The sequence below is a fragment of the Nicotiana sylvestris genome, chromosome 5 (assembly GCF_000393655.2).
Source record: "Nicotiana sylvestris chromosome 5, ASM39365v2, whole genome shotgun sequence".
Taxonomy (NCBI): Eukaryota; Viridiplantae; Streptophyta; class Magnoliopsida; order Solanales; family Solanaceae; genus Nicotiana; species Nicotiana sylvestris.
Window position 1 is genome coordinate 157,293,443 of NC_091061.1, and position 12,841 is coordinate 157,306,283.

Sequence of the window (12,841 nt, forward strand, 5' to 3'; positions counted from 1 at the left end):
CGCCCCATGGCGGCCTAGCAAGCCTGACAATGCCTAGCGCCATGGTCGGCCCCGTGGTCTTGGCTGCCCCAAGTGACAAATGCGTATGCGCCGCTGTCGCCCCACCGATGCCTCTCGCCAGCGCCCATCGGCTGGCTAATGACAACAACGTCGCGCGCACTGACAATAACGCGTGTGCAGATCTTGATGCCTCGTCAGCACCCAGCTGCAGGCCCATTCCAGCAGCGCCTCGCGCACAGACCCTGATGCCAAGCACCAACGCCCAGCCTCAGGCAAACACAACAAGTGTTGCGCGCGCCAACAGCACCGCGCGCGCAGACCCTGATCCGCAAGATAAAGGTGCTGCCATCGGACTTGTTTCTACATTGTAATAAACTAAGTCATTTTCATTGTAATTATAGGCTAGTTTACATTATTTTCATTCAGTGTGCTTATACAGCTTTATTAGGGCAAGTCATTTAAGTTTGGTTTATTTTTTTAAGCATTATTAGGGGGGATCAAGCAATCAATTTTCTGTACGGGTGTCTCTCCCCCTCGACACCGCATCTTTTGTAATCAGCTTTCATTCATCAATAAAATCATCATCATCATTCAAAACTCAATTCTCTCTCAGCTTCCGCAATTGCTCGTGACATTGGTTTTCCCGCACGACACTAATAATCTAGTCTAGCGTGCGGAGGGGACCTCATTGGCGGACAGCAACCGCACTGACATCGGTTGCTTAGCCTTACATTTCCCTTCCAAAGAACATCACGAAGGCGCCGCGTAACAGTTGGTATCAAAGCCTAGGCTCAACATCGGACGAGGGAACACATTTGCCATCATCACCATTTCTGACCATGGTGAATCATGGGGAGCGTCTAGCATCCCTAGAAAAGACGGTTGATCGATTACGACCCATCGTGGATACGGTGCCTGATCAAAACAACAACCTAGTACAAAGGTTGGACGACCTGGACTGCCAAATGCGGCAGACAGAAAATGACATTGCAAATATCAGTCGTGACTCTGAGGATGACCGACAAACGGCATCCATCGAAACTGCTAACATTCATGGCAAATTTGAGGACCTCCAACATGAGCGTGCCGATGATTTAGATCATCGGGAACAAGAGGCCAATAGACTAACTGTCATGCAGCAAACCATAGACGACTTGACAGGCAGCTCAATGTTGTCAATGCTGCCTTATAGAGCCTACTTCGAGGAGGCGACAACCACATTAGGGGTGCAACAATCCTCACCCCCATTCCACAAAAACTTAAGGTACCGGAGCCAAAGCCATACGACGGATCCCGGGATGCTAAAGAAGTGGAAAACTTCATCTTCGACATCGAACAATACTTCGATGTCGTGGGCCATTTGGAAGAATCCAAAAAGGTAGCAACTGATGCCATGTATCTTTAGGGTGATGCCAAACTTTGGTGGCGGGTCAAATACGAAGCCATCAATGCCAGTGAAGATACTCTCCAGACATGGGAGGAATTGAAGGCAGCCATTCGCCTGCAGTTATTCCCCGAAAATGTGGAATACAATGCAAGGAGAAAACTACGGGAGCTCCGTCACAACAGGTCAGTGCGGGAGTACGTGCGCGAATTCTCCACACTCATGCTAAACATACACGACATGGGGGACAAAGACAAGCTCTTTGCATTCATAGAAGGTTTGAAACCTCATGCCCGTATGGAACTACAGAGACAACGGGTAGACACCCTGCCTAAGGCCCTTCAAGCTGCAGAATGCCTTGGCGATTATCACTTGGGAACTCATAATGATAGGATCCAGCTGCTTGTCCGAGGGGGATTCAACGGAAACCATCCTAGCAATGGTGGCCTAAGCAAAAGTGGGGGAGATCGGAGTGCATCAAAGACTAAGACTTCCCCATCCAGCAGCAACAATGTTGCATCCATTAACAACAATCAGGGGAGAAAGCCTCCCTCAAAATGCCGTCATTGCGGCGCGGCACATTAAAACAATGAATGCCCAAACATCAAGATCAATGCTAATCAAACTCTCGAGGATGAGTCAGATGCATCAGACACATTAGAATCAGACCAGGTAGGCGCCTTCAATGCAATTGTTGGCTCTATCCTACATGCCTTAGCCGGGACCAGTGCATGTCCTCCTAAGAAAATCTCAGGGCCAATCACCAAGAAAGGGAAGGAAAAGATGGACGAGGGGCCTCCTAAGCAAGCGAAGACCCTAATGTTCGTCGAATTGAAAGTGAACGGCAATCCCATTCACGCATTGATAGACACGGGTGTTACCCACAACTACTTGGCTTCAACTCAGGTAGAGCGCCTAGGTCTAGTTGTGCAAAAGAGCAAAGGCTGCGTCAAGGCCATCAACTCACCACCCTAGACATTGGGTGGAACGACTACAAATATCCCAGTGAAACTTGGCCCATACAAAGGAAGCATCGACCTGCGCATAGCAATCATAGATGACTTCGACATCATAGTGGGTTTGGAGTTCATGAGGCAAACCAACACCATACCGGTACCATATGCCAACATGCTCCTGATGTTGGGAGAAAATGGGGCCAAGCCCTGCACCATACCATGCATTCCCATAAAGACGGCCACTGGAAACATCTCGGCCATGCAGTTGGAGAAGGTAGTCAATAGACATAAACCCCTGGTTCCGGCTACCCTTCGCAGCAACAATCAGCCATCATGTCATCGGCCTCAAAAGACTAGTAACGCTTCTCAGCGTGTGAAGACTTGTCAGCTATGCCACAAGGACAAGTCAGATCACTCATCACAGACGGGACCCTTGCAGCCATTACATGTCCCACAGAGACCATGGGAAAGTGTTTCCCTCAGATTCATCACGGGATTGCCCCAAGTCGGTAATCTTGCATCCATCTTGGTTGTCATAGATCAGTTTTCAAACTATGCAACCTTTATAGCAGCCCCGCAAAACATCTCAGCAGAAGATACAACTCGACTCTTCTTCTCGCATATTGTCAAACATTGAGACCTGCCCAAAGACATTGTTAGTAGGCGTGACTCACACTTTACTAGCAACTTTTGGACCCATCTCTAAAGGTGCTTTGGGTCAACATTGAGTCACAACTCAGACATCCATCCACAATCGGATGGCCAGACAGACCAGTTCGAGGACATGCTGGAGGAATATCTCCGCAACTTTGCAACCAGATCACAGAAGCATTGGGTGAAGCTCTTGGATGCTGCTCAACTGTGTTTCAATTCTCAAATGAGCCATCATACAAACAAAAGCCCTTTTGAAATTATTACCGGACAACAACTGCTTTCCCGCAAACGGTAAATGCATCAACCATGCTGAAATCTCCTCAAGCTGCCAACTTCTCGAGCGAATGGGAGCGCACTATGGGGATAGTGCGGAGCTATCTCGTCAGAGCCTAAGAGCGGGCAAAAAGATTCACCGAACAAAATTTTTGTTTTGCCCAACATCAAGCAGGGGACAAAGTAATGTTATGCATCCCAAAGCGATACTTGTTTGCAGAGAGGACCCATGACCCTCGCCTGCAACAAAAATATATCGGGCCCCTACCCATTGAAAAACGCATTGGGAAGTCCATATACCAGGTAAAAACTCCTTCCTGGTGGAAGATCCATCCAGTCTTCCATGTCAGTCGCATGAAATCATTGCATCGCTATAATAGCAAGCTCAAAGAATAGAGGGGCGCAGACCTCCCATCCAATAACCACCACCACCATCATCATCATAAGGCTCCGAGGACGGCGCCAACTCAGGTGGGGGGAATGTCATGGGCTGCTTTCTAGACACGCCCTATGACCCCTTGGTCGCGCCCCATGGCGGCCTAGCAAGCCTCATAATGCCTAGCGCCATGGTCGACCCCGTGGTCTTGGTTGCGCCAAGTGACAAGCATGCATGTGCCTCTATCGCCCCACCGATGCCTCTCGCCAGCGCCCATCGGCTGGCTAATGACAACAACGTCGCGCGCACTGACAATGTTGCGCGCACAGATCTTGATGCCTCACCAGCGCCCAACTGTAGGCCTATTCCAGCAGCGCCTCGTGCATAGACCCCGATGCCAAGCACCAGCGTGCAGTCTCAGGCAAACACAACAAGTGTCGCACGCGCCAACAGCACCGCACGCGCAGACCCTGACCCGCAAGACAAAGTTGTTGCCATCAGACTTGTTTCTCATTGTAATAAACAAAGTGCTTTTCATTGTAATTATATGCTAGTTTACATTATTTTCATTCAGTGTGCTTCTACAACTTTATTAGGGTAAGTCATGTAACTTTGATTTTTTTTAAAGCATTATTAGGGGGGATAAATCAATCAAACATTTTCAAGCAATCAATTTTCTATACTGGTGTCTCTCCCCCTCGACACCGCATATTTTGTAATCAGCTTTCATTCATCAATAAAATCATTATCATCATTCAAAACTCAATTCTCTCTCAGTTTCCGCAATTGCTCGTGACATTGGTTTTCCCGCACAACACTGACAATCTAGTCTAGCGTGCGGAGGGGACCTCATTGGCGAACAACAACCGCACTGACATCGGTTGATTAACCTTACGTTGCCCTTCCAAAGAATATCAGGAAGGCGCCGCATAACAATATATGCGTATGATCAGCATCTTTTGTAAGTAAGAGAGTATGAGAATAATACACACTATGTCTCTTCTCAAGAACATCTTATTCTCTCTTCCTTTCTTCTTTATCCCTGCATTCTATCTCGACCTTTTTATGTATCTCTGTTCTTCTAAAGTTTACATTGTGAACCTAAATTAGTTCATGGTATCAGAGCAGGTCAAACTATAGAGCTTGAAGATTGATTCAATTTCGCACAAAATTTCTTGAAAAGAAAGTTCGTTCAAATCAAAGAAACGAGGATGAGTATCAATGGAGGCCAAGAAGACACTACAAATGTTGATGTATTGATGGTAGGCTAGAATCACGTGTTTTAATCATAGTTTACACTATAGTTACTGTATATTACTTGTGTTTGAGCTTAAATGACAGTGATTTGCACTTATTACACGATTTTATGTTTTGCAGGAAAATTTTGAGTAAGAGTATAATTGGGAGCTAAATTAAATAAGTTGGAGCTTTGAAGTCTGAGTAAAAGCCCAAGAAATTAAACTGAATTCGAATTCAGGGATCAAGAACCGAGTATACATGTGAAAAATAGAAGAAAAATATTTGAAGCATGGAATTGCCATATCACACAGTGCCTGCCAACGTGCCTAATTTTGTGACAAGCAGACTTCATAATCTAACATCAAAGAAGGGCACCAATATGTTAAATTGTGAAAATATTTGGATGTTCAGTAATGATCCACCAAAAGAAATGATAATTAATATACCTCACCTTTATTCTTAGTTTAGAGTGGAATTCTAGCGAGAAAGAAGCAAGACAGTAGATGCAATGTTACAGTGACGCATTGCGCGTCGCAACAAGAGGAAACGACAGTTGAGAAATTTTCAAGAATTATGAAAATATTCATTAGTGCAACGCATGGTGCGTCGCCCAGTACAACGCGACAGTGTAATTTTCCTGTTGCCCGTCAGAACTTGCTCATTGAACTTCACCACTAATGCCCCACATGGGGCGGCGCAAGCGCAGCGTGCCTGTGTAATTTTTTCTGAGTATTTCTCCTACTTCGGCTTGGAAAGGATAGTTTCATCCGGCCCACTCCTACGGGATATAAATATATCAAAAAGATATTTTTGAAGGGACTTTTTGACCTTGGAAGCTTTGAGAGAGCATTGGAGGCTACAAGACACGAGATTTCATCATCTTTCCATCAATTCAATATGGGTAACGTTAGATTGATGCTTTCTTATTCTTTAACTATTTTTGTGATGATTTCCTCCATAATTATGGAGTAATTTACCTTAGAATTTGACATAATTTGGTGACTTGGTTATTGTTTATGGATTTGATTACTGCTTAATTGCTTGAATTTACTGGAAGAGCATTAAATCTGATTGTAATTTTATTCATTATCGTGTTTAATCGAAAGAGGAGCATAACATTGAATATTGTTGCAACGCATGCCTTAATTTATTTTGGTACTTTTTAAGTAATCGAAAGAGCTTTGTGATCTACCACTTAAATTAAGATTGAGAAATATTCGAGAGAAGTTTCTCTTAGACCATTCTTACCAATAGATTCTTGCAAGTTTCACCGCACTTCACATTAGTTTATTTGAAAGATTTAGATTTAATCGAGAAAGGAGTCTGAATCGGAAGCATAAGCTAATCGCCTATTGAATTCGTGAGAATCGATAGAATTCTAAGAGTGAAATATAATAATATTATATCCAAAAATTAAACCTTGCACCTATCACATCGAAACCCTTGTTCCTCACATTGATAAGAAACCGACCTTGCTAATCTCTAGTTTGTTGAAGTCAATTGTCAATTGCTTTACTTTAGTAGTTAATCGTAGTTTATAACCATTACAAATCAAGTTTTGATCATCCTGAATAATGTGAAGCTAGAAATTACTTGAGCATTATTTAAATCCAATCCTGGTGGAGACGATCATTAAACTATACTATCTTTGGCTAGCGAACATTAATTTTGTGTTGTATTTTGTGCTCGTCATGTGTTTGGTGGAGGAAGCAGTCAAGCTTCTCTTGGAATCGACTACAGTCATCCTCTATTTTTTCATCCATCAGATGTTAGTGGTATTCATATTATCACATTTCAACTTACAGGTGTCGAAAACTACTCTATTTGGTTTCGATTAATGAGGCTTTCTTTGTTAGGAAGAAAAAAACTAGGACTTGTTGATGGTTCATTGTAAAAAAGAGGATTTTCCTGAAGCTTTGGGGAACCACTAGGAAAAGGGTTAATGCCATAGTCCTTTCTTGGATAATGAGCTCAGTAGCAAAAGGACTTCTATAAGGCATTATGTATGCTACTTTAACAAAATTGATGGTTCAAGAACCTTCAATGTTCATAAAGAAATTGCTACTTTAACTCAAAGAACTGCTTCTATGTCTAGTTATTTTTCAATACTGAAAGATCTATGGGAAGAATTTGAGGCATTAGTTATTTCCCCTAGTTGTAACTGTGAAAAATCTAAATATTAGACTGCATCTGCAGAAGCTGAAGTTGTTTCAGTTTTTAATGGGGCTTAATGATTCATATGCCTAGGCTAGAAGCCAAATCCTGGTCATGAGCACTATGCCTTCTGTAAACCAAGCCTACCCTATGGTTGTATGTGATGCAAGCCAAAAATCGGTCAAGAATGTGACTGTATTCTAGGTGCTAATCCTGCAGTTATGCCAGGAAACTATGAGGTTGCTATGTTCACCAGAAATGGTCGTGGTAATCAAAATTACAAGTTCAATAAGAACTACAATTTAGAATGTGAAGTGCGCAAACTCAAGGGACATACTAAAGAAACATGTTATAGGGTGGTAGGATACCCTCCTAACTTCAAAAAAGGGAAGTTTGGGCAACCAACTGCTTATAATGTGCAGATGGATAGTTGCACTTCTCAGACCAATCAGAGTGGTGGCTACAGTGAGTTTACAAAAGCCAGCTTTCAACCAACCAAACCAAGAGTAGACTACTCTGATGTGCGGCACAAGTCAGACTCTTTCAATGGATAGAATGCCAATATTGTTCCTACTTTGTTCCCAAAGAACAATACAATCAACTCCTTCAAATGATTAACAAAGAAGAAGCAACTTCAACCTACTCATCTCATACAACAAGTAAGCATAATGATTGTATTGCTACCAATAGCCTTCAGGAATAGATCATTGACACAGGTGCAACTAACTATATGGTGTCAAGTTTGAGCTATTTAAATAATGATACTTTATCAGGTCTGAAATACCTAAAAAGGTGTTTCTACCTAATGGTGATGTCTCTAGTCACATATGTGGGAACAAGTAATCTATTTAACAAGGACAATATCACAAATGTATTTCATCTACCATAGTTTAAGTATAATCTTGTATCTGTGTCAAAACTAACTAAAGAGCTAAACTGGATGGTTGCTTTCTTCCCTGAATTTTGTATTTTTCAGGATCTCTTAAGTGGGAAGGTGAAAGGAGTTGGTAGAAAAAAAGATAGACTATATCTGTTTGTGACTAATGCAAAGGAAGGCAATAAAATTGCAAGTTTAACAGTTCAAGATCCAGACTGCAGAATCAACAATAAAGAAGCTGATATGCAACTATGGCATAGTCGACTAGTAGCCCGTTTGGCCAAGCTGCAAAAATCAGCTTATTTTGAGAAGTGCTTTTTTTCAAAAGTACTTTTGGTAAGAAGCATTTTGTATTTGGCTAATTAGTTTGAAAAGCACATCTGAGCAGCAATTAGTGTTTGGCTAAGCTTTAAAAAACTGCTTCTAAGTGTATTTTTCTCAAAAGTGCTTCTCAAAAGTGCTTTTGGAGAGAAGCTACTTTTTTCTGCTTCTCCAAAACTACTTCTGCTTCTCCTTAAAAGCACTTTTTTTCTTTTCAAAAGCTTGGCCAAACACTTCAATTTTTGGTCAAAAGTGCTTTTGGCCAAAAAAAGCACTTTTTGCCAAAAAGAAGCTTGGCCAAATAGGCTATAGGACATGTTTCTATTTCTGTAATGAAGAAAATCCTACATGTTTCTCAAGAAGTTATAGCTGATAGGTTAGCTAATTGCAAAGTTTGTCTATGTGCAAACCAGACTGGTCTTCATTTCCTACCAACAATATTAGAACTACCAACTATTTTGAATTAATTCATATGGATGTATGGGGACCCTACAAGTTTCTTACCTTTGATGGATATAGATACTTCTTGACTATGGTAGATGATCTTTCAAGAATGACTTGGCTTTATCTGTTTGCCTTAAAGTTTGACGTGTGTGTTCTCATCCAACAATTTGTTTAGCTTAGTAAAATATAATTTGATAAAGCTACGAAAGTCAACAGAAGAGATAATGGTTCAGAGTTTGTCAACTCTGTATGTAATGATTTTTTCAGCAAACTTGGAATCATTCATAAAAAAAACATGTGTTTATACCCATACAAGATAATAGGGTTGCAGAAAGAATGCATAGACACGTTTTGGAAATCATTAGAGCCATCGAATTTCAAGGCTCCATACCAAGTAGATTCTGGGGAATGTTTATGCAGCGGTTCATAGCATAAATAGAATGCCTAGCTCAATATTACAGCACATGTCTCCATTTGAGAAATTGTACAGAAGAAAACCATCCATTCAACACTTGAGAGTCATAAGATACATATGCTATGCTAAACATGTGCAAGAAACTGACAAAATAATGTCTAGAACAAGAGTTGCAGTGCATATGGGATATGCAGAAAATCAGAAAGGATATATATTATATGATAATGAGAAAAATGAGTTCTTTGTCAATGGAGATGTAATATTCAAAGAGATCGTTTTCCCATTTCTTATCAGCACAAACAAACTACAAAATCAGTCCATTTTCATTGACACTACGCAAAATCAACCATATATTTACATAGAGCTCCATACCACAAAAGACATACAACACTTAAATGTTGTTGTCCCTAACAGTCATCAAACTAAAGAACTGGAAATCACTACACAAAATGTTGAGCAAATTGTAGAGCTAGAAGCTCATACAATCGATACACCTCCATCACCAGTTCTTGCACCTCATGAAGATCCCAAACAAATCCACACTCAAGTTGATCAAGTAGAGCAACTCCCCAAAATCCTGTAGAATCACAGGTCAATCAAAGAGAAAGACAACCACTTATATGGATGAAAGATTTTGTATCACTTAACATTCACAAAGACACTCCATACGCCATATCCAACTACATAACCTATGACAAACTAAATCCACATCATCAAGCTTACATTGCCAAAATTTTAATTGTTACAGAACCAAAGAACTACTCAAAAGCCTTAAACGATCCAAGATGGGTGGATACTATGAAAGATGAGATTGAAGATTACAGAAAAATCATACATGGGAGATTACTTCACTACCAACTGGCAAAATACCTATAGGGTATAAGTGGATCTATAAAGTAAAATACAAGTTTACAAGAGAAATTTAAAGATTCAAGGCACGACTAGTTACCCAAGGATATAGTCAACAAGAGGGGATAGATTATCATGAAACATTTTCTCCAGTTGTAAAGATGAAGACAGTTAGAACAATCTTAACTCTTACTGCACAGAAGAAATAATTCATTTACCAAATGGATGTATATAATGTATTTCTACAAGGTGATCTTAATGATATATATATATATATATATATATATATATATATATATATATATATATGGAATTGCCACATGGATTTAGGACTCAGGGGGAGAATAAATCAGTATGTAGACTCCTTAAATCCCTTTATGGATTAAAGCAGGCTCCCAGACAGTGGAATGCAAAACCGTCTGAAGCACTGCTGAAACTGGAGTTCAAACAAAGCCAACATGATCACAGTCTCTACTTGAAACATACTCAGCAAGGTGTAGTTCTAGTATTAGTGTATGTTGATGATATGCTCATCACTAGAGATACTCTAACTCTGATTCATGACACAAAGGACATACTTGCACAAGCATTTAAAATGAAGGATCTAGATGAATTGAAGTTCTTCCCAGGTATTGAGTTTGCTAGAACAACTCAAAGTATACTAATGCATCAAAGAAAGTACATTTTGGAGCTTATTTCTGAGTTATGATTAAGTGCTGCTAAACCAACATCTTCACCTATGGACGTCAATATTAAATTGACCACCAAAGAATATGATGATCATCTAGCAAAAACAAGAACTAACACAACTACTAATCCTTCTACTGATCAAAATGCCTACCAGAGATTGATTCGAAAACTACTATATTTAACTATGTCCAGACCTGACATTTCATATAATGCTCAAACACTAAGTCAATACTTACACCAACCAAAGAAATCACACATGGAGGCTGCTATAAGGATTGTCAAATATGTAAAGAGGGAACCAGGAAAAGGTATCTTACTGTCAAGTAGTAAATCAGAAGAAATAACTGCATATTATGATGCAGATGGGGCAGCTTGTGCTCATTCAAGAAAATTAGTGACATGGTATCTTATCAAATTAGGTGATTCTATAGTCTCATGGAGGTCGAAGAAGCAAACTACTATATATCCAGAAGTTCTATTGAAGCAGAATATAGAAGTATGAAATCAACTGTTGCAGAACTAGTTTGGATACTAGGACTCATAGAAGAGTTAAAAGCTTAAGTTATTGGTTGTAATTTACAGTGACAGCAAATCTGCAATACATATTGCAACCAATCTAGTGTACCATGAAAGGACAAAACATATAGAAATAGATTGCCATTTTATAAGAAAAAAATAAATAGTTCAAGGCCTTGTTTCATATCAATATCTTTCTACAAGAGTACAACCTGCAGACATTCTAACTAAGGGATTAAACAAGGCGCAAACATAAATATCTTACATTCAAGCTAGGAGTTATGAACATTTTCACTAAATCCTAGCTTGAGGGGGAGTGTTGAAGACTAAAGCTGTACTATATGAAAGTTAGGGACCGAACTGTACATAAAAGAAAGTATGAGAGTAACACACACTATTTCTCCTCTCAAGATTATCTGATTCTCTCTTCTTTTCTTCTTCATCCATGCATTCTATCTAGATCTTCTTTCTATATATATGTTCTTCTAAAGTTCACATTGTGAACCTAAATCAGTTCAAGAAGGATACCTAAGTTCAATTTTTCCCCACAAAATAGATTGGAAGAACTGAAATGAATGTACGAAATGAGCTTGAGTTCTTGAACATTTATTTGACTAGTAATTATGAAATTTTCTTTACCTTTGGAATTAGGAAATGGTACCCCTTTCATATTTAGAATTAACTGACTTGGTAGTTGGCAGCGATGAAGACAGGATATGAGACAAATGATGCTAAAATATTTGAAAATCAAACTCATGATCTAAAATATATTTTGAACACTTTTATCACTATGCTATAAACTTTAATTCTGTTAATAGAATTCAACAATTGATATATATACATCAATTTGAGAAGGCAGATTGTGCATCACCTCAAAATTGAAAGTGGAAGTTAATAAAAGCAAATTGTTTGAAACATTTAAATGCATATTCCAAATAAGTATGTAAAATTATAAAGTGGAACATATATAAACCAACTATAAAAAACACATTTCACTTTTTAGTTTTCTTAAAGTTTCCTCCGTACATTCTCTAGGTACTATTATAGGAACTGGAGGGTGTATTTTTAAAGTTTCTTCGATTACTAACTTCAGTTAACTATCCATACTAAGTGAGAATTAGTGACATAAGGAATAAGATTGATAACCAGCTATAACATATTGAAATACATTAAAGGCATAACAATTCTTTGCACTCAATAGATGCTACTCCTATAAATTGAATCCCTTTTCTAATTTGTGCTTTAATATAGAAGAATATTTCACTTCACGGAATATGTTGGCCCATTTTTTTTTAACTCAAACAAAGATTTTTATTGGGCTGAATCAACAACCAATAAATTTATAATAAGACTAGGAGAATACTCCCAATAGGAAAGAGTAATGCTAAATAAAGTGCATTAGTAATGCATGGGTTAATAATGCAAGCATTAGTTATACATAGATTATTTCTTATGCATTGTTTGGTGTGGTGTATTAAAAATTAAATTGCATTACATAATTTTTAAGAAATTTAATTGTTTACAAAAATGCCCTCCATATTCTTTAACTTAAGGGACTTTAAGGATAATTTTGTCTTTAACCATGATAATGCATGCATTAATAGCCTTTGTATAGCTAATGCCATGGTTTTCTATGCATTAGCTATACATAGGATAATACCAAATAGAGTATATAACTAATGCTTGTATTAGT

At 39.2% G+C, this 12,841-nt stretch overlaps 1 protein-coding gene across 1 annotated transcript; it reads left to right on the top strand.

The window, feature by feature from the left end:
* The first annotated feature begins 10,681 nt into the window (after window positions 1-10,681).
* Window positions 10,682-11,134, top strand: LOC138869543 (uncharacterized mitochondrial protein AtMg00240-like). The gene has a single exon (XM_070147168.1). It carries the CDS (start codon window positions 10,682-10,684, stop codon window positions 11,132-11,134), a length of 453 nt encoding a protein of 150 aa, XP_070003269.1.
* The last annotated feature ends 1,707 nt before the right edge of the window (window positions 11,135-12,841 follow it).